At 45.7% G+C, this 25,836-nt stretch overlaps 1 protein-coding gene across 10 annotated transcripts in view; it reads right to left on the reverse strand.

Moving 5' to 3' along the window:
- The window catches only part of TOM1L2 (target of myb1 like 2 membrane trafficking protein), a 113,599-nt gene that overhangs the window by 50,083 nt on the left and 37,680 nt on the right, over window positions 1-25,836 (reverse strand). For 8 of the 10 annotated variants that reach the window (XR_006890799.1, XM_046677309.1, XM_046677307.1 and 5 more), the window contains exons 2-3: window positions 8,900-8,984; window positions 1,609-1,687 (exon numbers count right to left, since the gene is read on the reverse strand). Coding sequence is in view for 9 of the 10 variants with exons in the window: in XM_046677309.1 (XP_046533265.1) it covers window positions 1,609-1,687; window positions 8,900-8,984 (164 nt within the window). In the remaining variant the exon portion in view is untranslated. Of the gene's footprint in view, window positions 1-1,608; window positions 1,688-3,033; window positions 3,083-6,790; window positions 6,913-8,899; window positions 8,985-25,836 lie in introns of those variants that run through there. The other 2 variants (XM_046677306.1, XM_046677308.1) reach the window with 2 other exon arrangements.

The raw sequence follows: 25,836 nt of genomic DNA on the forward strand, positions 1-25,836 counted from the left end.
CACTTTAGGAAGCTTTCCATCCAATATGGTTACCATGAAGTTGGGCATGTAAAGGGATCTGTGTGAGATACCAGGACAATGTCCTGACATGTTATGGTTCACTCCCTGGTGACTTCAGTTCTCTGAAAACAATTCATTTTAGGCATCACTCTGGGTTTAGCGAATGCCGTGGCTCAAATTCTGAGAAAAAAACAAAAGCTTTCAACTCCCTATTTCTCAACTGGTCTTTTTCTCCTTTATTATTCAAATCTCAATTCCCTGGCAGAGAATTCTCTTAAAAAGTCTTGCGTCTTCACTTGGACAAAAATCCAAACAGTTTTTCTTCTGTAAAAGGGAACATTTTGGGGCTGACCCGGTGGCACAGTGGTTAAGTTCACGTGATCCGTTTGAGCAGCCTGGGATTTGTGGGTTCGGATCCCTGGCACAGACCTATACACTGCTCACCAGGCCATGCTGTGGTGGCATCCCACATACAAAATAGAGGAAGATTGGCATGGATGTTAGCTCAGGGGCAATCTTCCTCACTCACACACACACACACACACACACACACAAGGAAACAGGTTATAGCTGTTTTGGATAAATAACAAACTATTCAAACCTACAAAGAAGCCCACATGCTGAGAATTCACTTTGGGGGCCGGCCCTGTGGCCGAGTGGTTAAGTTCGCGTGCTCTGCTTCAGAGGCCCAGGGTTTCACCGATTCGGATCCTGGGTGTGGACATGGCACTGCTCATCAAGCCAGGCTGAGGCGGCGTCCCACATGCCGCAACTAGAAGGACACACAACTAAAAATATACAACTATGTACCGGGGGGGGCTTTGGGGAGAAAAAGGAAAAATAAAATCTCAAAAGAAGAAAAAGAATTCACTGTGGCCCAGATTTTGCCACATCTGAAAAACTGTTAGCTTTCAAGACAGAAATAACACCTGAAGCTGTCCCTTTTAATTTTCTGACATTTTAAGGAAGGGCAAAAACCTGATCTGTTCCTGAAAGGAGTCACTTGGCCGACTCTTTCAAGAACCTCTGAGGCAATGATCAGTTTTTACCCCATAATCCACACCTGGCTAGCTCTCCAGCTGTGAAGTCTGGGCAAACCCCTAGACTTCTCTGAGCCTCAGTTTCTTCATCTGTGTGAGGGGGATGATGAAACATATTTTGGAAGTTTATTGTAAGCATTTTCATTAACATCTGAAAAGCTCAGCACAGTCCCCAGCAGGTACTCAGTGGAAGCTAGCATTTTTATAAAGAGGAAACTGACGGCCAGAGAAGCAGCTAGCCTAGATGTTTCACAGCAGGCTGGTGGCTGAAAGGAGACCCAAACCCAGCTCTCTGGCTTCTCTGCTCTGGGCTTCTGTACTAGTCAGTGCTGCCCATGCCTTCTCTTCTGCTGGTATACACTGGACTGAAGCTCACTCCCCATTTCAGAAGAGGGTAGGAAAACCTAAGGGCACTACGGGAAGGTTCCGCTGCACTCCAGCAGCAAACGCACCACACATCCATGGGAGGCTGTGCTGAGTGGACAGAGAGAAGGCCACATGAGTGGGGCGAGGTGAGGAGCATGGATTTTCCCAGATGTTCTCCCAACCCCAGAAGGGCAGCACTCACTGTTAACGCCAGCATCACTTCTCTGTAGTTCCGGTTCCCGTTCAATCGCTTCTTCAGGGCTCGAATGGCATCCTTTGGCCTGAAGAAAAGGACATGTTAAGATCCTTACAGGGGCCAGCCTGGTGGCACAGCGGTTAAGTTCACATGTTCTGCTTCTCAGGGGCCCAGGGTTCGCTGGTTCGGATCCTGGGTGCGGACATGGCACCACTTGGTAAAAGCCATGCTGTGGTAGGCGTCTCAAGTATAAAATAGAGGAAGATGGGCACGGATGTTAGCTCAGGGCCAGTCTTCCTCAGCAAAAAGAGGAGGATTGGCAGTAGTTAGCTCAGAGCTAATCTTCCTCAAAAAAAAAAAAGATCCTTGCAAATTCCACTTTGAGGTACTATCCTGGAGATTTGCCCATTTGTGTGAACTAGTATGTATACAAGGTTATTTGCTGCAGCACATTTGTAAACGTAAAAGACTGGAAACAAACGAAATGTCCACCAATATGACCAAATTAAAATCACATTTATGCATACAATGGAATACGGTACAGCTGCAATATGGAGAAAACTCAAAGATCCATGAATAGAGTCCTCTGCAGAGCTGTGCATGAAGGACGCTACTATCCAAGTTATAAGAAGACTGCAAATGTACACGTGGAGCGCATGCAGCACAGGGCAGAGAACCACAAGCAGCCGGGAACTCTGGCTGCCCCTTAGGAGGGGAACTGGGTGACAGAGGAGACAGGGAGATTTTTTACTGGATTGCCTTTTTGCAGCCTTTCTGAATTTTGTATCACTTGCAAGTATTATTTATTGAAAACAATAACTAACCCATTGGTCTGTGGGTACACTGAAGAAACCAGAGAGAGACATAAGAGAGAATGGCCAGGTCCTTGCTTAGGCCTGGATGTTCAGCTCCTCCATGGTTCCATGAAACTCCTTTTTCCCTGAGGAAACTTAAGTCTCCTCAAAACCAAGGATTTGTGTGTTTTTAGGTACTGAATCTGACACGGATTCTCAGAGGGAATCTCGCAGGATTATACGCACTCCCCAGTTTACAAATGGGCCATGTTCAAAAGCCTCTTCATAAGCTGTTTGGAAATTGGAACACCTTGTTCCTTAAATCACTGTTCTAAGAGCACCTATTAGGTGCAGCCCTTGTGTCTAACACGTTATTTAATTTATTCTAAGCCAAGATTCAACAAAGTCATGGGACTAACCTCAACTACCAGACTACCTCTGGGATGAAGCCCCTGCCCCTGATGCCCATCCCTCCGCTCTGGGAAGCCCCATGCAGCTGCAGGCCTGCCCTTTGCTATCGCAAGTGGGTCTTTTCACCCATCAGCGTGTCAATACATCTGGGTCTTTCCAAAGGTGAACGTCCGTAAATCAGGGACCTCCTAATCCTACAGCTCTGAAACATGTGTGATCTATTTACCAAACGAAAAAGTCCTTTCAAATATGTGTGAGGAAGCTGGGAGAGGCGAAGGTAGAAGCTCTGCTAGCCAGCCCAATGTAGACAGAAATACGCAGCAGCAAGGCAAGGTTCCTAGAGGAAATGAAAACACACCCTGAGTCACCTATTTCCCATTCTTGACTTGAAACATGGCTGCCTGCAGGAATTCTTGGCTTCTGAGTCGAAGGGCTGAAGGGACAAGGCTCTCTGGGGAATAGGTCCCTGCCAAGTGTGTTTGCAGTATGGCTGCAGTTTCCAAACAGGGATGCTGATTTCTGCAAATGTGGGACTTGACAAGCTCTCAGCTTTGAGAATTGTTTGTGGATGTGAGCTGATGAAGGTCAGCAGCTACTGGCCAGGAGCATGGATAAATTCCTCTTCAAAGGCTCTGCCAAGCCACCGTTAGCCCTTACCCACAGCTGCCGTCCCTCTCAATCCAGTTTCATTCCTCTCCTCTTGAACTTCCATGAAGAAGAAAAATGGGAACAGCCTCCGAGGGCTGTGATCACTTATAGCTCACAGAGCATCAGCACACTCAGAGCTCTCCCGGTGTGGAAGTGATGGTGGTGGAGGGAAATCACAGAGTCAGCAGGCTCCTGGGTTAGAGTTAAAATGAAAATTCATCTGCGGGAAGTACTGCCTGAGAGTGACTGGGTGAGCACAAAAGCAAGTATTTATCTCTCTCCCCAGGGAAGAAGCTTCAGAGAGGAGGATCAAAGACATGTCAGCGGAGCTGCAAAGTTTCAAGAAGCAGCAGCAGATTAGACAGCATGGAGTTGGAAACAGAAAGAAAAGAGAGGGAGAGTCTAGAGCCAAGACTGAGCACGAAGAAAAGACCAGGAGGGAATGGCAAGTGTGAGTGCCCCGACACCCTAGCAGCTCTCAGAGGAAAGGTCAGGACCCTTGGGGCAGCCCCCAAAGCCTCAGGATCTGGCCTCTGGCCATCTTTAGCTTCCCGAAAGTCTCCTTGACCCCAGACTCATGAGAGCCCTTGTTTCCAGTCATGCCAAACTCAACTTGTCCTGCAGCTCTAGAACTAGCGCTTCTGAGACGCTTTCTCCTTTTTCCCCCCAGGAGGACATGGCTGCCCCCTCCACCACCCTGAACACCTACTCAGCTGCTACCTTGCTCTACTGCATTTATCTGGAAGTTACTCCTCTGTGGCCCCTCCAGCTTAGATGCTGGGGCACAGACAAAGACTCAATGAGCTTGGCAAGGTCCAGGGAAGGGTCATGAAAATGACCCAGGTCCGTGGATCCTCATCAGAGCCGTACAACAGAATCACGTGGGAAGCACTTACCAAATCCACACGTCTGTGCCCTAATTAGGTAGGTCTAGGTGAGGTCTGGTAAACAGGATCTAAAATATTCCTGGTCCGTTATTCAGCCAAGTACTCCTTGTTAATGACCTCAGATCCGGGTCACAAGGCACTGCCACACAAGGTCTCAGGCAGGAGATGACATCAGCCCTAGACATTAAGTAAAGCCCAGGGAGGGATCTGTGGGGCAGCTCACCAAATCTGCTCCCTCTAGGACCACAGCCTCCCAGAGGTGAAGCTCTGAATAAATAAAAGAAGTGCAGGCAGAGCTTCATTGGCTGGAGCCAGGTCTGCCTGGGCTTACATCCCACATCTGCTCTTCCCAGCTGTGCTGTGAGATCTTTCCCAAGTGGCCAAACCACTCCATTTCCTCAACATTAAAATGGGCTGTCCCCACTTTATATGGCTGTTGGGGGTGCTGCATGAGCTGGTGCAATCCAGGGCTCAGCACAGGGGACCAGCACATGGCAAGTGCTCAGAGAATGGGAGACAGGGTAAGGCAGTGAAGCCATAAAACAGGTACTAATGGTACCCCCATTTTATGAATGAGGAAACTGAGACAAAGCAGATGAAGTAACTCACCCAGGGACACCCAGCAAGTGATGGAGGATGTGGGATTCCAGCCTAGCTTCAGGCTCTGTGTCTCTAATCCCATTACATGCCCCTTCCTATGCACATGTTGCACACATTGACCTCCAGCCTAAGCATCTCCTTCCTCCCCTGCCATCCACCACCTCACCTGGCTGACACCCTCATATGATACAAGACAGCACTTGAGTGTCACCTCTTTCAAGAATCCTTTACTGGGGCTGGGCTGGTGGCCAAGTGGTTAAGTTCTCAGGCTCTGCTTTGGCAGCCCAGGGTTCACCAGTTCGGATCCTGGGAGCAGACCTATGCACTGCTCATCAAGCCATGCTGTGGGAGCATCCCACATAGAAGAACTAGAATCACGTACAACTAGGATATACAACTATGTACTGGGGCTTTGGAGAGAAAAAGAAAAGGAAGCCTTTGCTGCTGATAGCCGCAAGCCTGGCCGGCTGCCACTGCTTTAGTTTCTCTCTTGTTAGCTACTTACAGCTTCTCTCTTGGAGCACTTGTCACGCTGTGTTATGATTATGTTCACATGCCTGCAGTGCTCATAGGACTACAGGTTCCCTAGGGACTTCACTCATTTATTCACTTATTTAACAAATGTTTGTCAAGAGCCAATTATGTGTATACTGTGCAGGTGCTGGAGATTAAAAAATGGTGAGTAAAACAGAATTCCCGCCCTCATGGAGCTCACAGTCTAGGGGGGACTGGAGGGAGACAGACACTCTAACAAACGTCAAGATATGTCAATTTAAACTGTGATGAGCCTAAGTATAATACAGGGTATTACAAAATCGCATAGTGGGGACTTACCCAAATTAGGAGAGAGGGGTGTCCAAGAAATGAGATTCAAACTGAGATCCAGTGAATGACAGAAGTAATCAGTGGAAGGAGAAGTGAGGGGCAACAGAAGGAACACCAGGGGCCAGGCAGCCGACCATTAGCCAAACTTGTGGGAGTTTTCTCCTACTTAGGAAGAGATTTTGATGCCACCTCACGGTAGAGGCAAGAACAGAGAACCCCCAGGAGGCTCTGAGATGCTCTTACTCAAAAACTCAGGAACAGGAGCATTAGGAGGAAGATGCAAGCAGGCCTCCTGTGAGTTGAGGACTGGAAAAGGAAGCTGACCCATCTCTTGGACCTTGGAAGGAGGCTTCAGCCCCTTTGGAATGAGGAAGCTCCATTCCAACATATATTTGTATATCCCCCAGATGTGTGGAGAATTGCCAACTGGGTACTGGAATGCAGGAAATTCAAAGAACTAAAAGACCAGTGGGGCTGAAGAGTGAGAATAAGGGGAGAGGGCCCTAAGTGGAACGGCAGAGGGGCCAGGTTATCACACAGGATCCGTTAATGACTTTTACCCTGAGAGAAGGCTTGTTAGCAAGGGAGTAACTTGATGAGTTCTCAGTTTCTAGGAGACCCTCTGCCTGCAGCATGGAGAACGGACAGAGGGAAAGGGGCAAAGGTAGATGGACCTCCTGGAGGCTACAGCCCAACTCTAGAGGGATGACACAGAAAGAGGGCTCTTTACAACCTGACCTGAATCACCTTTCCAGCTTCCGCTCCAGACAGTCCCTCTCCCCACTTTTTCCCTGTGCACCAAGACCGCCTGTGTCCCCAGCACACTGCCCTTTTCATGCTACCCTTAGCTATATGGCACATCTTTCTTCCTGCCTTCCTTGAGGCACCAGTCCAAAGCCCACCCCTCCAGGAGGCATCACCACTGCCTCTCCTTCTGAGTCTACAGCAATGTGCACACACCTCAGCCACAGCCCTCCTGGTTCTGCCTGGTGAGTGCCTCCAGAGAAGCCATGGTGCACTCACCTTGGCATCCTGGAACCAGCTGCGCCTCCACCTTTGGGGTCAATAAATGTGGCTGGACGACTGGATAAATGAGCGAATGAATGGTGTCTGAGGGGGACACGAGGAAGAAAGGAGCCCAAGTAGGTCTGAGGGAGATGACAAGTGTGAGCCTAGTTAGTACAGTATTAGAAATACATAGTCCCCAACAACTCTTTGTGAATCCTGTCCCTGTGCCAGGCACCAAGCTGACCACCTACATTAGATGGCAGAAATAGGCCATCTTTCACCAAAGACTCCCAAACTCACATCTCGAGCGCAGGCCACTACCTCAACTCCAGACTCCTCTGTGCCATGACCCTGTCAGCATCACCCCTTGCGGGCTTCACAGGCAGATCTAAAGGATTTTAGCTGAACTTCTGATCTCTGCAACCCCTGCCCGCTCCATCTCAGGAAATAATTATGCCATCCCTGTGGCTGTTCAGGCCCTAGACCTTGGAGTTATCCTTGACTCTTCTCTCCCGCCCACATCTGCAAATTCTACTGGCTCCACCTTCTAAATGTATTCAGAATCTGATCATTTCTCACTCCCTGCTCTACTATCATCCTGGTCAAAGCTGCTATCATCTCACAACAGGATTACTGTAATAACCTCCTAACTGGTTTCCCTGTTTCTGCCCTTGGCCCATCCCCAGCCAGGCCATTCTGAATGCTGTAGTGAGAATGATCTCTTTAAACTGAATGTTAGACCACGCCCCTTCTCTACTCAACTCCTCCCTGGGAGTTCCCTCTCATCTCAACTCAAAGCCAGAGTCCCTGTGGTGCCTGTGTTATCTGGATCCCCACATCTCTGACCTCATCTCCAGCACCCTCTTCCTCACTCTCCCCACTCTCGCCCCACTAGTCTCCTTGCTGTTCCTCAAACACACCAGACACCCTCTGTCCCAGGACTTCTGTGTTTGCTGTTCCCTCTGCTGGAAAGTTCTCCCTTGGAATAATCATCACACCTTACTCCCTAATTTCCTTCAAGTCTTTGCTCAATGTCACTTCAGTGAGACTTTCCTTGATTACTCTACTTAAAATTGCTAATTCCCAGCCTTCTCTCTTCTCATCTCCCTTCCCAGCTTCATTTCTCTGCATAGTCTTGTCATCAGCTGACCATGTTATACGTCCTAGTTATCTTGTTTATGGCCTGCCTCTCCTCTCTGGACTGTCGGCTCCCCAAGGGGAGGGAGTCTGTCTGTCCTGTTCACTATTGTGTCCTCAGTACTTACAATAGGGCCCAGTACAAAGTAGTCACTCAGTAAATATTTGCTGAATGAAAGCAGGACCCACCATCAGAGGCTGGTCCCCACTTTTTCATGGGAAGGCTGTAAGTGACAGTGCCAAGATGCTAGCCCAGGGCTGCCCAAGTCCCGGCTGTTCTCCTCACCACTGTGGAGATGGTTCAAGAGGGTGTGGCTACAGTAAATTCTGTTTTTATGGTATGGACAGAGGGCCAAATACAGACTAATTTGGAAGAAATATAAAGAGAATGTAGCTGTAATGTATAAGAAGAGGATATATAGTGCACAACAACAACAAGAAGACCAGACCCGCCACCCAGGGATGCGAGAGAGGCAGCCTGTGGGTTAAGTTCACTCACACTAGAAACATCTGGCTGCTCTGTGCCTCACATGTATTTTTTTCTCTGTGGGCACTGTGGGCTCTCTCTGACTCCCGGGGCTCCAACCCAGCAAAGCAGGGCAGAGATACCCCGACGTCTGTGAAGGGGAGGCAGAGGCTGGGAAGGAGGGGCAAGAGGAGGTGATGATCTGGTTGCAGAGATTAACAGCCACTGGGAACCAAGTAACCAACCAACTTCACTTTCACTTGTGATTAAAGCAGGTTATTAAAAGAGGTCATCACTGGTCTAACTCAGGCACTGCCACTGGGGGAGGTTGGGGGGTGGTTAGGGGGAAAGTGGAACAGAAGAGGAAAGATAATTAAGAGTGTCAGCTTAGTAAATGCACAGCAAACAGACTAAAAACAAAACAAAAAGTAAAACACCTGACACTCTTAAGCCCCAGCAGGCGTTGAGTGACAGCCAGGAGCTGCCAAGCTTCACAAGAGGGGGTGGGGGAGCACACGTACCCTTCCTCCGTCTCATTGATGATATCACAGATCTCCATGTTCAACGTCCAGTCCTCACTTTGCAGGGAGCCGTCTGTTGCCTTTTCTGTAAAGTCAGAGAGAAAACTGGTTTACATTTCTCCTGGAATAAGGAGGCCCCGGCAGAAAACAGGAAGGGACCAGAACCATCACATTCTCCTCCCAAGCAGATGCGCTGGGCCAACAGAGCAGTTCAAAGGGTGCTGCTTTTACAAGAGAACACACAGCAAGAGATCCCAGCCTGAGGGCTGATGTCATAACACTGTCCTTTATTCACTAAACTCCAGACTCAGGCTCACGATAGGCCTCAGCTACCAAATATCACCCAAAACAGGGAGATGTTAAGTTTACCAGCCTACAGATTCTGGAGCCAAACTACCTGGGTTTGAATACAGGCTCCACCACTTACCAGCTTGCAAACCTAGGCAAATTACTTAACCTCTGTGTGCCCAGTTTTCTCACTGGAAAACAACAATACCTGCCCCATAGAGTAGTTATGACAAATACATGGGTCAATATATGTAAAAGCACTGGGAAGAGAGCCTGGCACACAGTCAGCACTATTAGGTATTTGCTATTATAATTATTATGAATCAGCTTCAGCAGTTAATATCTAGAATAACAGAGGAGGAAGAAGGATTACCATTTTTTAAGCCACAGCCAGACATGGTGTTAGATGCTTTACATACAGTTTTATTGGGGTTTTTTTTTTTTTCCTAAGAAAGATTCGTCCTGAGCCTACATCTGTGCCAGTCTTCCTCTATTTTGTGTGTGGGTCACTGCCACAGCTTGGCTGCCAATGAGTGGTATAGGTCTGTGCCTGAGAACTGAACCCAGGCTGCTGAAGCAGAGGATGCCAAACTTAACCACTAAGCCACAGGGCTGGCCCTACATACAGTATTTTATTTCTTCCACAAAAAAACTTCCTGACCATTCAGTAGGAAAGGACAGTCTTTTCTTTTTTTTCTTTCTTTTTTTTTTTTTTTGAGGAAGATTAGCCCTGAGCTAACTGCTGCCAATCATCCTCTTTTTGCTGAGGAAGACTGGCCCTGAGCTAATATCCATGCTCATCTTCCTCTACTTTATATGTGGGACGCCTACCACAGTATGGCGTGCCAAGGGGTGCCATGTACGCACCCGGGATCTGAACCAGCGAACCCCAGGCCACCAAAGCGGAACGTGTGCACTTAACCGCTACGCCACCAGGCCAGCCCCAAAGGACAGTCTTTTCAACAGATGGTGCTGGGAAAACTGGATATCCAAACACCAAAGAACAAAGTTGGACCCTTAGCTTACACCATATACAAAAATTAAGTCCAAATAGATAAAAGACATAAACCAAAGAGCGAAAACTATAAAACTCTTAGAATAAAACATAAGGGAAAAACTTTATGATATTGCATGTGGCAATGATTTCATTGATGTGACACCAAAAGCACAGGCAACAAATGAAAAAAATAGATAACTTGGACTACAGCAAAATTAAAAACTTTTTGTGCATCAAAGGACAGAATCCCGAGTAGAAAGGCAATCTATGAAATGGGAGAAAAAATTTGCAAATCAAATATCTGATAAGGAGTTAATATCCAGAATATATAAAGAACACTTACAACTCAACAACAACAAAAAAAACAACCCAGTTACAAAATGGGCAAAGGACCTGAACAGATATTTCTCCAAAGAAGATATACAGATGGCCAATAAGCAAAAAGCACATGAAAAAAATGCTCAACACCACTAAATGATTAGAGAAATGCAAATCAAAACCACAGAGAGATATCATCTCATACCCATTAGGATAGCTATTATCAAAAAAAAAGAGAAAGAAAAGAACAAGTACAGGTGAGAATGTGGAGAAACTGGAACCCTTGTGCACTGTTGTTGGGAATATAAAATGATGTAGCTGATATGAAAAATAATATAGTGGTTCCTCAAAAAATTAAAAATAGAATACCATATGATCCAGCAATTACACTGCTGGTTATATATCCAAAAGAATTAAAAGCAGGGTTTCTGAGAGAAATGTGTACACCCATGTTCATAGCAGCATTATTCACAATAGCCAAAAGGTGGAAGCAACTCAAGTGTCCACTGACAGATGAATGGACAACAAGATGTAATATATACATACACTGGAATATTATTCAGCCTTAAAAAGGAAAGAAATTTTGATACATGCTACAACATGGATGAACCTTGAGGACATTATGCTAAGTGAAATGAGCCAGACACAAAAAGACAAATACTGTGTGATTCCACTTATAAGAGGTACCTAGAGTAGTCAAATTCATAGACACAGAAAGTAGAATGGTGTTTGCCTGAGGCTAGGGGGAGAGGAATGGGGAGTTGCTGTTTAATGGATATAGAGTTTCAGTGTTGCAAGATGAAAAAGTTCTGGAGATTGGTTGCACAACAATGTGAATGTACTTACTTAAAAAATTGTTAAGATAGCAAATTTTATGTTATATTTATTTTAACACTTTAAATTTTTTTTTAATTTTTTAAATTTTTTTTGAGGAAGATTAGCTAAGTACTGCCAGTCCTCCTCTTTTTGCTGAGGAAGCCTGGCCCTGAGCTAACATCCATGCCCATCTTCCTCTACTTTATATGTGGGATGCCTACCACAGCATGGTAGCCAAGCAGTGCCATGTCCACACCTGGGATCCAAACCGGCAAACCCCGGGCCACCAAGAAGCGGAACATGCAAACTTAACCGCTGCACCACCGGGCTGGCCCCTAAATTTTTTTTAATAAAATTTTCAAAAACCAACCCCCTAAGGTAGGCATTATTCCTTCCCACATTTAAAAAGAAGGAAAGGAGGGCCAGACCCAGTGGCCTAGTGGTTAAGTTTGGCATGCTCCACTTCAGTGGGCCTAGTTCAGTCACCTGTCAGTGGCCATGCTGTAGCAGTGGCTGACGTACACAAAAAAAAAGAGGAAGACTGGCAACAGATCTTAGCTCAGGGCAAATATTCCTCAGTAAAAAGAAGAAGAAGAAGAAGAAGAAGGGGGGGAGCGGGAGGGGGAGGAGTGGGGGAGAGGGAGGGGGAGGAGGAGGAGGCGGCTCAGCAGGGTTGGGTACTCGGCCAGGATCACATAGTTGAACTGGCGCCAACATTCCATCTCAGCTCTATTTCTAAAGCCTCAGCATTTCTATGATACTGCCTCACCTTCTAGCAAAACTGGAATTCATATCTCAAGTTAATATCTTAGAGAAATTCTAAACCTGCCCTATCCGAACTGTACAGTTCATGAGAGGGATACCATCACTACCATTTTTTCCAGCTTTATTGAGACATAATTGACATACATCACTGTGTAAGTTTAAGGCATACATCATAATGGTTTGATTTACATATATTGTGAAATGATTACCACAATAGGTTTAGTTAACATCCATCATCTCACATAGATAGAAGAAAAAGAAAAACATTTCTCATGATGAGAACTCCTAAGATCTACTCTCTTAACAACCTTCCTATATATCATACAGCAGTGTTAACTACAGCAGTCACATTGTACATTATGATCCTAGTACTTATTTATCTGATAACTGGAGGTTTGTACCTTTTAACCACCTTCCTCAAATTCCCGCTCCCCCGACCCCCGTCTCTGGTAACCACAGATCTGATCTCTTTTTCTATGAGTTTTGTGAGGTTTTTTGTTTTGTTTTGGGTTTCTTTTTTAGATTCCACATACAGGTGAGATCATACAGTATTTGTCTTTCTTTGTCTGACCTATTTCACTTAGCATAATGCCTTCAAGGTCCATCTAAGTTGTCACAAATGGTAGTATTCCTTGTTTTTTACAGCTGAATAATATTCCATTGTATATATATGCCGCAACTTTATCCATTCAGCCATTGATGGACACTCAGGTTGTTTCCATGTCTTGGCTATTGTGAATAATGTTGCTATGAAGATGGGGATGCAGATATCTTTTCAAGTTAGTGTTGTCATTTCCTTTGGATCTATTCCCAGAAGTGGAATTGCTGGGTCACATGGTAGTTCTATTTTTAATTTTTTGAGGAACCTCTCTACTATTTTCCATGGTGGCTCTACCAGTTTGCATTCCCACCAGCAGTGCACAAGGGTTCCTTTTTCTCCATATCCTTGCCAGTATTTGTTATCACTTGTCGTTTTGATGACAGCCATTCTAATAGGCATAAGGTGATACCCAATTGTGGTTTTAATTTGTATTTCCCTAACAACTAGCACCTGTTGGCCATTCACATATCTTCCTTGGAAAAATGTCTATTCAGGTCCTTTGCCCATCTATTAATTGGATTGTTTTTTGCTACTGAGTTGTATGAGTTCTTTATATATTTTGGATATTAATCCCTTATCAGATATATGGTTTTCAAATATTTTTTCCCATTCCATAGGTTGTCTTTTTCACTTTCTTGATAGTTTCTTTTGCTGTGCAGAAGATTTTTAGTTTGATGTAGTCCCACTTGTTTATTTCCGATTTTGTTGCTTGCACTTTAGCTGTGATTTTCAAAAAATTATTACCAAGACCTAAGTCAAGGAGCTTTTTTCCTGTTTTCTTCTAAGAGTTTCATGGCTTCAGGTCTTACATTTGTCTTTAATCCATTTTAAATTAACTTTTATGAGTGGTGTAAGATAGAGGTCAAGTTTCATTCTTTTACATGTGAATATCCAATTTCCCCAGCACCATTCATTGGAGAGACTGTCTTTTCTCCATTGAGTATTCTTGGCTCCCTTGTCAAATAATAGTTGACCACATATGCTTGGGTTTATTTCTGGGCTCTCAATTCTGTTCCATTGACCTATTTGTTGGTTTTTACACCAGTACCACACTGTTTTAATTACTATAACTTTATAGTATAGCTTGAAATCAGGAAGTGTGATGCCTCATCACCACCATTTTAACAAAAACTTCATACAACCCACACTTCCACTGATACTCAATAAAACAGATGACCTCTGAACATGCTGGAAGTGTCCTTGTTTTACTGGATGCAGCTATGGAGAAGTGACACTTGTTTTTTACATAACATACTAATACATACTACATACGTACTAATACATCCAAACAAAGGCTGTATTTACAAGCAGTGACAATACACTCCAAAAATATAGCTATTGCTCAAAACATTTGTGCAACAGCCTTTAGTCTGCATTAAAAAGCCTCCTTGGTTTAATTTTTACCAAAAAAGATATATTCCCAACTCTTTCACCCTCTTTATTCATCACCCTTGGCACCCAAAGACTCTTTACCCACTGAAGAAGCAAACCCACCCACAAATGGTGAGAATCTCCCTCAGATGAATGCCATGCGTGCAGCAGACTGGACAGGTGTTGGGAAGGCTCCGAGATCTGGGGAACCCTTAACTGAAGTCCACAGATGGTGTCAGTCTGGCAGGGACAGAGGCAGTATTTGATGTCTGCCTACAAGAAGAGGCATCAGAGACTGTTCAGAACCAGACAGGCCCCAGAGACGCTGCTCCCGTCCCCCCACCCACTGCATGCAAGTGGAAGAGAGGCCACATCATGAAGCCAGTTAAGTGGCACTGCTAGTCCTATAAGGCAAATTAGAGCTATGAAGGGGGAGGGAGCAGCCAGTAGGAAGGGTTGGGGTGGGGGCAGGCACCCAGGAAGAATGGCTCAAAGCACCAGTATAGTCTAGAGAATAAAAGACAGAGGCTACAGGAGAATGCTGAAGGGAACTTGCATGAGGCAGCATCTAGCCCTAGGACAGCAGTGTGCTCCCGCTGCCTAAGGGCTTTGCCTGGAGGCAGGAGAGGCCCTGACTGTCTGGGAGGTGGCAGCAAGGTTCCCAAGCAGACAGGTGTGTGAATGAAATGATCTGTTCCTCCAGCCCACTGCTCTTCCTGCCACATTTGGCTGTCTCTGAACAGTCCTCCCCTTCAAGGTGTCCACTCCCAGAAGAGATGACTCACTCCCAGAGTCACACACAGTAGGGGAGTGTCTGTGGTCACAAATCCAGCAGCCTCCTCAAGAGGAGACGGATCTTAATAAAGCTGCTCTGCCTGCGGGCCTGGGCGTGCAACCCTTCTGAGCCAGCCAGGGGAGAGCCAGCTAGCCAAAGGGCCTTCCTGCTCTGGTCACCTTTCCCTGTCACAGCACGGACCACAGCACAGACTCTCACGGGGACGAATGTATGGTGACTGCACTTTGGTAGGGCCACAAGGGACACTGTCTTGGGGGGCTTAACAGAGGAAATATTAAATCAATGAAATCTCATTTCCAAGTTCAGTTTAGCAGCAGAATTCATTAACCGTCTACTCACCCTCTCCCTTCCTCTAATAATACTGGGAAGGGGTTCAAAGGCACTATAACTTATCCTCAGGGTCAGCGCATTCTATTCAATTACTGGATTCTAAGTTTTCAAGCTAAAAGATATATACTCATTTTGATTATAAAGAACCAACCCAAAAAGAATGCTTCTTTCTTTTCATTTTGCTGGAAATACCATACAAACACAAAACGATGGGTATTTGGCTCTGCTAAAACGGATGATGGAAGTAAGGCTGATGAAGGAGATCAAATCAGTTCTTTTTTTTCTCTCCTCATAAAAGAATTCCCAGCAATGGGAACAAAGTTGTATCTGATTGCCTCTGGAACTGCAGCCACTCAACGTGGGCTCCCTCACTGGGTCCTGTCCCCAGGACAGAGGAAGTAAAATTCAATCTCATTTCTTTTGTCATGTAAATCATCAAAACCTAAAATAAATCCTGGTGCAACAGTAGAAACATAATCCTCCAGGGAGCAAGGGGGCAAGTCAATTCCTACCAGCCAGCCCTCAGGATGGATAAAGATCAAAACACCAGAGACCCTGGTTGCAAAGGGCTGACCTCTCAGAACTCTTCTGATATGCTAATGGCCACGGGCTGGGCTGAGCTGGGCTGGGCAGGGCAGGACAGAATTGGGCTGGGCAGGGCTAAACAGGGTAGGACTAGGCAGGGCTGGGCAGAGCAGGGCAGGACTGAACCGGGTAGGACTGGGCAGGGCTGGGTAGGGTTGGGCAGGGCAGGGCAGGGGCAGACAGAGCTCCCATTAAACCTTCAGTGCAAGAGAGTATGTCATCCTGATGCTGTTGCCAAGGCATTTTCTCCATTCAGAAAAGGCTGCCTCCCGCCTGGTGTAGGCGGAGGGCCAGGATGCCCTGAAGCCTCAACCCGAATAGCAATGATACTGCTCTCTCAGGCTTGGTGTTTCTGCACCCCCACCCTTCCATGCAGTCTGAAATCCAAGGCAGTCCTGCTGGGAGGAGCCTCACAATCCAGTGGCTTGGTTTCTTGGCTGCTGCTTTTCTCTGCTTTGATGTTAAATATAGTGATGTTGGAAGCAGCCAGCACCAGAAGGCAAAACGGGGCTGGTTTTAGCATTTTGCATTCAGCAAGATCCTTTTGGTGAGAATGGAGAAAAAATAGCCAAATTATCTACCTCCCTAACCATCAAGAATGTGAGTAGAAGCCCAGAGGTGCCAGTACAAAGGGTTGCTTCGTGCCAGGTGTGAAGAAAGAAGAAAAAGGAGTTTGGATGGGAAGGAAGCTCATGGGATAATATGCACCAATAATATGAGAGGAACCTTCTGGATTACTATATGCTAGTGAGGCAGGTTGACATCAGGTAGAAAGAAAAATCAATCCCGATATTCTGCACAGAGCCATTATTGCCCATTGCTTCAGATTCCTACGTGCTTTGTGAATGCTAATTGCAGCTGCTCCATTTCCACTGGAGAGACAAGAGAATGAATTCAAAACACTCATCCTTACTTTACAGGATGTCCTTTCCTATGACAGCTATCTTCACCCCTCTTAAAAGGAAGAAAATAGGGCCAGAAGGTCTACAAAGTACCATCTGATGAGCCTGCAGACTACCATGAGGCAGCTTTCTCTGTAACTTGAAGGCAAAATAAAACCCCTTAGTCTATGCCATTTACTTGATATTGGCAGGGCCTGCCATGTGCCATGCACTGTCCTTGGAGCTGAGGAGAGGGAGACGTTATGACTTCCCCTTAAGAGTTCAGTATAATGGCAGAGGCAGCTAGGCTGTCAGTCATGATACAGTCCAGCCTGAGCTGTAACAGAGGACAACCACAGCACTCTGGGTGGCTTTGATACCTGTGCCCTGGTGCCAAGGAGCTGGGAAGGAAATTAATGGCACTCCCCACACCCACTGTGACAGACAACAGCATGCCTCTTTAAGAAGAGCACACAGGGCAACAAGCCAAGCCAGAAAGAACCAGCCAGAGACTATGTGAAGTCCCAGAGAAAGCTACTAAGCCTTTGTATCTCATCCTCAGCTAGAGGGGGGCACTGGGGGAGGGCGTGATGTAGAACTGTGGTTCCCAAACTTGGCTGCAGGTTAGAATCACTAGGAAGCTTTTAAAAGATATTCCTACCTGGGTCCCTACACCTTTCAATCAGAACCTCTGGGGCATGAGGTCCAGGTAATGGTGTGCTGTAAAAGCTACCCAGGGGGTTCAGTGTGCAGCCAGGGCTGAGAACCCTAACTCAGGGGAAGGAACGCCAACACAGTCATCCAGCTGACACAAATGCACTGCACAGCTACCAAGTGCTGGACACTGGGGACACAGTGGAAAGCAAGACAGACTTAGTTTCTACTCTCAGGGAGCTCATGGCCCAGAGGGGCACAGGAGGTCAAGTGACCCTGGTTCCAGTTCTGGATCTGCCACTGATGAGCCTGAGCTCTTGGACCATTTATTCCCTTTACTTCTCTGGGCCTTAGGTCTCCTGTCAAAGGAGGTAACAGGCTGAATGATCTCTGATTCCCCATGTCCCCTACCCCCGCATTCCACTCTGACAGGACATTGGCTTATATATATTTTTTCTTCTTTATTGGTGATTTTTTTGTGATAAAGTAAAATAACATGAAATTTACCATTTTAGCCATTTTGAAGTGTACAGCTGAGTGGCATTAAGTACACTCACATTGTTGTGCAACCATCACCACCGTCTCCAGAACTTTTTCATCTTCCAAACTGGAACCCTATACCCATAAAACACTAACTCCCCATTCAAATGAAATACGGTAAGGGCCCAGCTTCATTCTTTTGCATGTGGATATCCAGTTCTACCAGCGCCATCTGTTAAAAAGACTGTCCTTTCAAACCACTGAATGCTCTTGACACCCTTGTCGAAAATCAGTTGACCATATATGGCAGGGTTTATTTTGGGCTCTCTATTTTATTTCATGGGTCTGTGTCCGTCCTTACGCCAGTATCACACTGTTTTGATTACTGTAAGTTTTGAAATCAGGAAGTGTGAGTCCTCCCACTGTCTTTCTTTTTCAAGATTGCTTTGGCTATTTGGAGTCCCTTAAGATTCCATAAGAATTGTAGGATGGATTTTTCTGTTTCTGCAAAATATGTCAGTGGGATTTTGATTGGGATTGCATTGAATCTGCAGATCACTTCAGGCAGTATTGTCATCATAAAAATATCGTCTTCCAATCCACGAATATAAGATGTCTCTCCATTTATTTATGTCTTGTTTAATTTCTTTTAGCAATGTTTTGCAGTTTTCAGTGTACAAGTCTTTTGCTTCCTTGGTTAATTTCTAGGGACTTTATTCTTTTTCATTAAGTTTCCTTAATTTCCTTTTCGGATTGTTCATTGTTAGTGTATAGAAACAGCTGATTCTCACGTGTTGATTTTGTATTCTGTAACTTTGCTGAATCTGTTCACTAGTTCTAACAGGCTTTTTTTGTGTGTGTGAAATCTTTAGGATTTTCTACATATAAGGTCATGTCACCTGCAAACAAAGAAAATTTTACTTCTTCGTTTCCATTTGGATGCCTTTTGTTTCTTTTTCTTCCCTAATTGCTCTGGCGAGAACTTCCAGTTCTCGGCCCGTGGCTGAGTGGTTAGGTTGGCGCGCTCCACTTCGGTGGCCCAAGGTTTTGCCGGTTCGGATCCTGGGCGCAGACACGGCATTGCTCATCAGGCCACGTTGAGGCAGCATCCCACATGCCACAACTAGAAGGACCCACAACTAAAAATACACAACTATGTACTGTGGGGTTTTGGGGAGAAAAAGGAAAAATAAAATCTTTAAAAAAAAAAAAAGAACTTCCAGTAATACATTGAATAGAAGTGGTAAAAGTCAGCATCCTTGGGCTTACGTATACTTTTACAAAACCCGATCACACACTGTGAGAACAAAGCTGAAGAGAAGACCCATCTGAGTCCTTATTCCAAGGAAAACTTAAGTTATCTGCTGAGGGTGAAAGCAGGAACCACATCAGGATCCAGAGGACTTTGCAAGCCAAGGGGCCTCGTATCTCTGCTTCAAGCACTGAAGAAATCTCTCAGACTTCTCTGGTCTGGAGAGACTTCAATCCAGCCTACCTGCCCATGCCTAGCTCCAGTCCCATGTCCTCTCCAGAGCATCCTTCAAACAGCTCCCTTGTGATGCCTTTTGACGGGCTCCAGCACCTGAAGGTATAGTCCATGTAAGGACTGAGCTTTCAAGACCACTCTAATGCTGTTCTGAAAGGTTCTTCCAATCTTACTGGCTTAATGAGCCATAAGCGTATCCTTGGCTCCCAATCTAAACCTGAAGCTACATGAAGGCAAGACATCTTCATTTCCTCAGGAGGGCCCGACCTTATACTGAAAAGGGCCCTTTATAAGTAAAATGACTGTAAACCCTTCTGAGGTCCCTTGGTGATAGGCACTGGGGAGTCTGGTGAGATTAGAGCTGGGCTCCCAGTTGTCCTCAGGGTCTCCCTTTGGACTCAGAAGCAGGAGAAATGGGCATTGCAGTGGAGGGTATGAGCAGAGGGTTTGAACTCAGGCTCTGGTGAGTCCTAGTTCGGCCAATCGCTGTGTGACCCTAGGACCATAACTTGACCTCCCCAAGCCTTTCTGTCAACTGTACAATGCGAGAATCATACAACTTTCCTCACACAGTTGTTGCGAGTGTAAACTAACACACACAAAGCGCTTGACAGAGCCCCTAACAGACGTAACACTCCCCCGCAGGCTGCGGGCATCACTATTACTACTTTTATTATTATCACAGCGCTTCTGAAGGGTATTCTGCCAGCACTCGCCCCTTCCTTTAGCATTCCTGTGTCACCACTGCCACCTACAGGTAAATAGCCAGCCACAAGCTATGCCCAGCAGATTCAATGCCCTAGGATCTTGCAAATATCTCTAGTCTTTCTGATTTCTGGGTTTCTGACCTGGGGGAGCTCTGCGCCCAGAAGCCGCAAGGGGCTCCTCTTCTAGAAAAAAGCCCCAAAACAGCTAGCCTGGCCCATCTGCAAAGGGAAGGAACAGCCATGGCACAATTTCCTTAGATATCCAAATGTTAAAACTCCCAAAGGTCTTAGAGGCCATCTATTAAAAAGATTCCCCATATGGCACCAGCCCAGTGGCGCAGTGGTTAAGTTAGCACATTCCACTTTGGCGGACCAGGGTCTTCCGGTTCAGATCCCAGGTGTGGACCTATATGCACTGTGAATCAAGCCATGCTGTGACAGGCGTCCCATATATAAAGTACAGGAAAATGGGCATGGATGTGAGCTCAGGGCCAGTCTTCCTCAGCAAAAAGAGGAAGATTGGTGGCAGATGTTAGCGCAGGGCTAATCTTCCTCAAAAAAAAAAAAGATTCCCCATGAGTCACTCAAAACAGATGTCATGTTTCCTGGACCTCTGGAAATGGGGCATGTGAGGAAAGTGGGGGACACAGTGTTGCTGCTAGCTCCTTACTGACAGCATCTTGCCCTCAAAGTTACCTTTGAACCACTGATCTCAAATCTTCAAGGAAATAGCACTCATTCCTTCCACACACAAAAAATGGAGAAGCAGAAGGGAGAATGAAAACCAATGTTTACCAAGCACAACATTCTTTTGGGCCCGGTTCTAAACATATATTACCTTATTTAACCCTCCCTTCCTCCTCCAGGGAGGTGAGCCCCATCCTAACAGATGAAGAAAGTAAAGCCCAGAGAAGACACCAGCCCAACAGTGCACAGCTGGTAGGTAGTAGCACTGCCAAACATATGACCCAGGTCTTTCTGGCAGCCCTGACCTTGGACCCCCACCCAGACCCAAACAGAAGGTTGGGGGGCAAAGAAGACGCTTGCCTCAAGAGCAGACTGGTCCAGAGCTCCTGGATGCAGCGCACCCTCCTGATTTGGCAGGTGAAGGGTAAAGACCCCGGGGTGAGAAGTATAAAAGAGAGTGCTGGTGTGACGGTCAAGTTAAATTAGCTGCCGGATCACCTTTTTAACCTTCTTCTTCTTTTTTAATTAATAAAATTTTAATATTAGAATAATTTTAGATTTACCAAAAAGTTACAATGTATAAAGGGGCCCATATGCCCTTTTCCCAGTTTCTGCTGATGTTAACATCTTACATAACCATTGTTCATTTGTCAAAACTAAAAAATTAACACTGGCATAGTACTACTAACTGAAGTCCAGACTTTATTCGATTTCTCCAGTTTTTCAACTAATGTCCTTTGTGGTCCAGGAGCCAATCCAGAATACCACACTGCATTTAGCTTTCCCCTCTTTTTATTCTATTTTCTTTACAGACCAACAAATTCACAAAATCATGAACGAACTTACCCTCCCATCTGGAGAGCTCAGTTCCAAAGGGCAGCTCCATATGAGCCACAATTCCACACCCGGCCTGATTTGGACACCACTCCCCAAACAAAGGAGCCCTTCAGGCCCGCCAAACAGAGAAAATAGAAGCTTGTTAGCCATACAAGGCCCGAGGCTGCTGATCTCAGTTCTTTTTCAACTGGAATTCCCTCGAGGGGGATCCACACATTTAAAATGCATTTGGGGTGTGTTCTCTAGGAGCAGAGCCACTGGTTCGATGTAGTCCCTTCTTTGTACTTAATGGGATATTTTATGTGTGGAGTAAATGAGTGTGCGGGAGCGGAGCCGGGAGAAGTCGTTGATTTAGGGCTGGAATGGCAATGGGCAACGCGGGGAGGATGGGGTTCGACAGGAGCCAGGCCCAGGCCAGGAGGACAGTGCAGGCAGGTTGTCCCAGCCCAGCCACCACCTGGCTACTCTAACAGCCAGGCAGGCACAGTGGTGGACTGGGAAGATAAAAGGTCCTCTGGGAGCTAGTGTTCAGGTGCGAGCTGCATGAAAGCTGAGTGGATATGCTGCCAATTTCTTTTCCCCCAGAGTGCCTCTCTGGGGCTGTTCACCTGGCCCACACGCACTCTGAGAGCAGACTGAGGTGCGCCCAGGAATTCCACTGTGCACTGCTCTGGTACCAGCCCTTGTTCTAGCTGCTCCTGATTATAGAGACATACATACTCAGAGGACACTTGACTACCAGCCCTTAAGGGAACAGAACATGCAAAGCATCCAAAGCCTTTCCAGTTCAATTCAAAAACTTTAACTGAGAGGCCTCTCCCTGTCAGGCACTGTGCTAGTAGGAAGGGACAGAAAAATAAGCAAGATGGAGGCCCTGCCCTCGAGGAGCTCACCAGGTGGGAAACCTGCAAACAAGCAGCCAGTAGACAATGTGATGAGAGTTATAATAGGAGTGTGTGGAAAAAAGAAAAACTCATGGACCAACACACAATGAAGGAACAGTTAATCATGCTAAGAGGGGAAGAGGAAGGGTCTGTGAAAGCTAGGGAAACAGCCTGGTAAAATGCAAGAGCAGGAACCTGGAGGAGGAGGACGGGAGCCTCACCGGCAGTAGGAATGGGCTGAGCAGACACGTGAAGGCCTGTCAGGGCTGGGATGGAAACACAGGGCTGTGGTGGAGGGAAGCAGTGAGAGGAGGCCAGCTGGGGAGAGTCCTTTCATTTTCTGTAAGAAGTCTGGGCTTTCTGCAGGAGGCAACGAATGGAGCTTTTCAACAGGAGTGAAAAGAATATTTGCATTTGAGACAGATCATTCTGCTATCAGCATGGGGGCTGTACTAGAGTGAAGAGACTGCAGGCAGGAAGCAGGGGCAGGTTATCACAACTGGTCAGTGAAAAAGACAAGACAGCACTTGGTCAAGGTCACAGGTTTTGAATTTGTGCACTAGGGGTCAGTCCTGGGTCATTTGACCCTCGGCAAATTCCTTAAAATCTCTGAACTTCAGTTTAGTTATCCATAAAATGGGCAAAATAGTCATACCTCCTCACAGGATGTCCTGAAGATTAAATGAGTTAGTGATGGAAAACACAAAACAGAGAAGCAGGTACATAGTGAGTGTGTAATAAATATGAACTACAATTCTTAACTCAGGCATTATGTAGATTTGACCTCTGGAAGGACTGACTTCTGTGTGTAAGGCAGAAGAAGGGTGACTGTCTCGAAGGCCTTTACAGCAGCTTCCAGGCAGAGAGTGAAGAGGCCACCCTAAGTCCCTCCTCGAGCGTGGGCTGACAGGGCTGCATTCTGTTGGCCAGGCACCAATCATCCTACCAGTCCAGCCAGGGACTGCAGGCATCACTATGAAGGAGGCTAAAAAGGAAGGTCTCCTTTCTGCCTCAAAAGCAATTACAAAATTCCAAGCCCAGAGAAAGACTCCCAAAAGTTCCCCAGGGTTCACAGCTGCTGGGCTCAGTAAAGCCAGAGTGCTTTGACTAACTTCTGCAAAGAGCTGTCCTTCAGAACTAGGTAAAGGGAAACACTCTCCTTGCCACCATCATAGCATTTGCAATATTCCAAGGCATTTGTGGGGAGCAGTGAAAAGCAACCCCTCAAGTAAGGCTCAAATATTAGCTGGTTTTCCCATGCAGAGGCCTAGTCTTAGGAGGAATAGCAGCTACTAATAAAAAACACCCATGTTAAAACAACAAAGTTAATTCTTTGTTATTTATTTTTTTTGAGGAAGATTAGCCCTGAGCTAACATCTGCTGCCAATCCTCCTCTTTTTGCTGAGGAAGACTGGTCCTGAGCTCACATCTGTGCCCATCTTCCTCTACTTTATATGTGGGATGCCTACCACAGCATGGCTTGCCAAGCAGTGCCATGTCCGCACCCAGGATCCGAACCAGTGAACCCCGGGCCGTCGAAGCAAAACGTGCGCGCTTAACTACTGCACCGCCGGGCTGGCCCCCGAAGTTAAATTCTTACTCTTAAGTTAACACACACTTTTTAAAGAACAATACCCACTGCATGGAAGAACCAGAACATCACATTATTGAAGGTAGCACACATTTAAGAACCCTTGGGGAAAACAATTTGGGCAACAGATTTCAAGGGGCAGGTGGTAAAGGGTTCTTATCCTTTACCTAATAATCTCTTTAGGACTCAAAGAAATATTTCAAAGGAAAAAGCTACACACAACCTAGCAATTCCACTCGTAGGTATATACATCCCAAAGACACGACATTTGTTATGTCCACACAAAAACTTGTACATAATGTTCACGGCAGCATCATTCTAAATGCCAAAAAGTTGAAACAATCCAAATGTCCATCAACTGATGAATAGAAAACAAAATGTAGTCTATCCACAATGGAATGTTATTTGGAAACAAAAAGGAATGAACTTCTTTTTTTTTTTAAGATTTTATTTTTTTCCTTTTTCTCCCCAAAGCCCCCCAGTACATAGTTGTATATTCTTCGTTGTGGGTCCTTCTAGTTGTGGCCTGTGGGACGCTGCCTCAGCGTGGTTTGATGAGCAGTGCCATGTCCGTGCCCAGGATTCGAACCAACGAAACACTGGGCCGCCTGCAGCAGAACGCACAAACTTAACCACTCGGCCACAGGGCCAGCCCCCCAGGAATGAAATTCTGATACGTGCTACAATACACATGAACCTTGAAAACATTATGTCAAGTGAAAGAAGCCAGTCACAAAAGGACAAATACTGTTTGCTTCCACTCATATGAGGTACCGAGAGTAGTCAAATTCACAGAGACAGAAAGCCGAAAGAAGGGTAGCTGCCAGGGGCCAAGGGAAGGGAATGGAGAGATAGTCTCAAATGGGTACCAAGTTTTAGTTTGGGAAGATGAAAAAGTTCTGGAGATGGATAGTGGTGATGGTGTACAACATTTGAACGTACTTAATGTCACTGAACTGTACACTTAAAAATGGCCAAAATGGTAAATTTTATGTTATGTATATTTTATCACAATTTTTTAAGTGGGAAAAATAAAGACCACAGCTTATATGAATCAACTTACATGAAATATCCAGAATAGGCAAATCTATAGAGACAGAAAGTTGATTAGTGGTTGCCTAAGGTTGGGGGAAATGAGAAGTGATTGTTAATGGCTATGGAATGATGAAAATATTCTAAGATTGACTGTGGTAATGGTTGCACAACTCTGTAAATATATTAAAAATCACTGAATGGTACACTTATTTAAATGGATGAATTGTATGGCATGTGAATTATATCTCAATAAAGCTGTTGCAAAAGGGGAAAAGCTACACACAGGAACATATTCAATATAGTATTATTTAAAATTCTTAAAGCTTCTCAAATATGAAATAGAAAAATGATGGCTAAGTAAATTATGCTATGTGTGTGTGTATATATATATATATCAACTCAACTGAATACTATATAGCCATTATAGGTAATCATTATTAAAACCATACAGAAAGATTTTATAATGGTGTAAAGAACACAAAATTGTCCTTTTTTAAAAAAAGGATGCAAAGGGATAATGCCTGGACGAGGAAAAGAACAAAAATAGTCAATGTGTTGAAATATTTGGCTTAGAAGCAAATCTTTAAAATTGTTTTCTGGGGCCAGCCCAGTGGCACAGTGGGTAAGTTTGCACGTTCGTTCCGCTTTGGCAGCCCAGGGTCTGCCGGTTCGGATCCCAGGTGTGGATGTGGCACCGCTGATCAAGCCATGCTGTGGCAGGCGTCCCACATATAAAGTAGAGGAAGATGGGCACAGATGTAAGCTCAGGGCCAGTCTTCCTCAGCAAAAAGAGGAGGATTGGCAGCAGATGTCAGCTCAGGGCTGATC

This window comes from Equus quagga, chromosome 11 (assembly GCF_021613505.1).
Source record: "Equus quagga isolate Etosha38 chromosome 11, UCLA_HA_Equagga_1.0, whole genome shotgun sequence".
In the NCBI taxonomy this organism is placed as follows: Eukaryota; Metazoa; Chordata; class Mammalia; order Perissodactyla; family Equidae; genus Equus; species Equus quagga.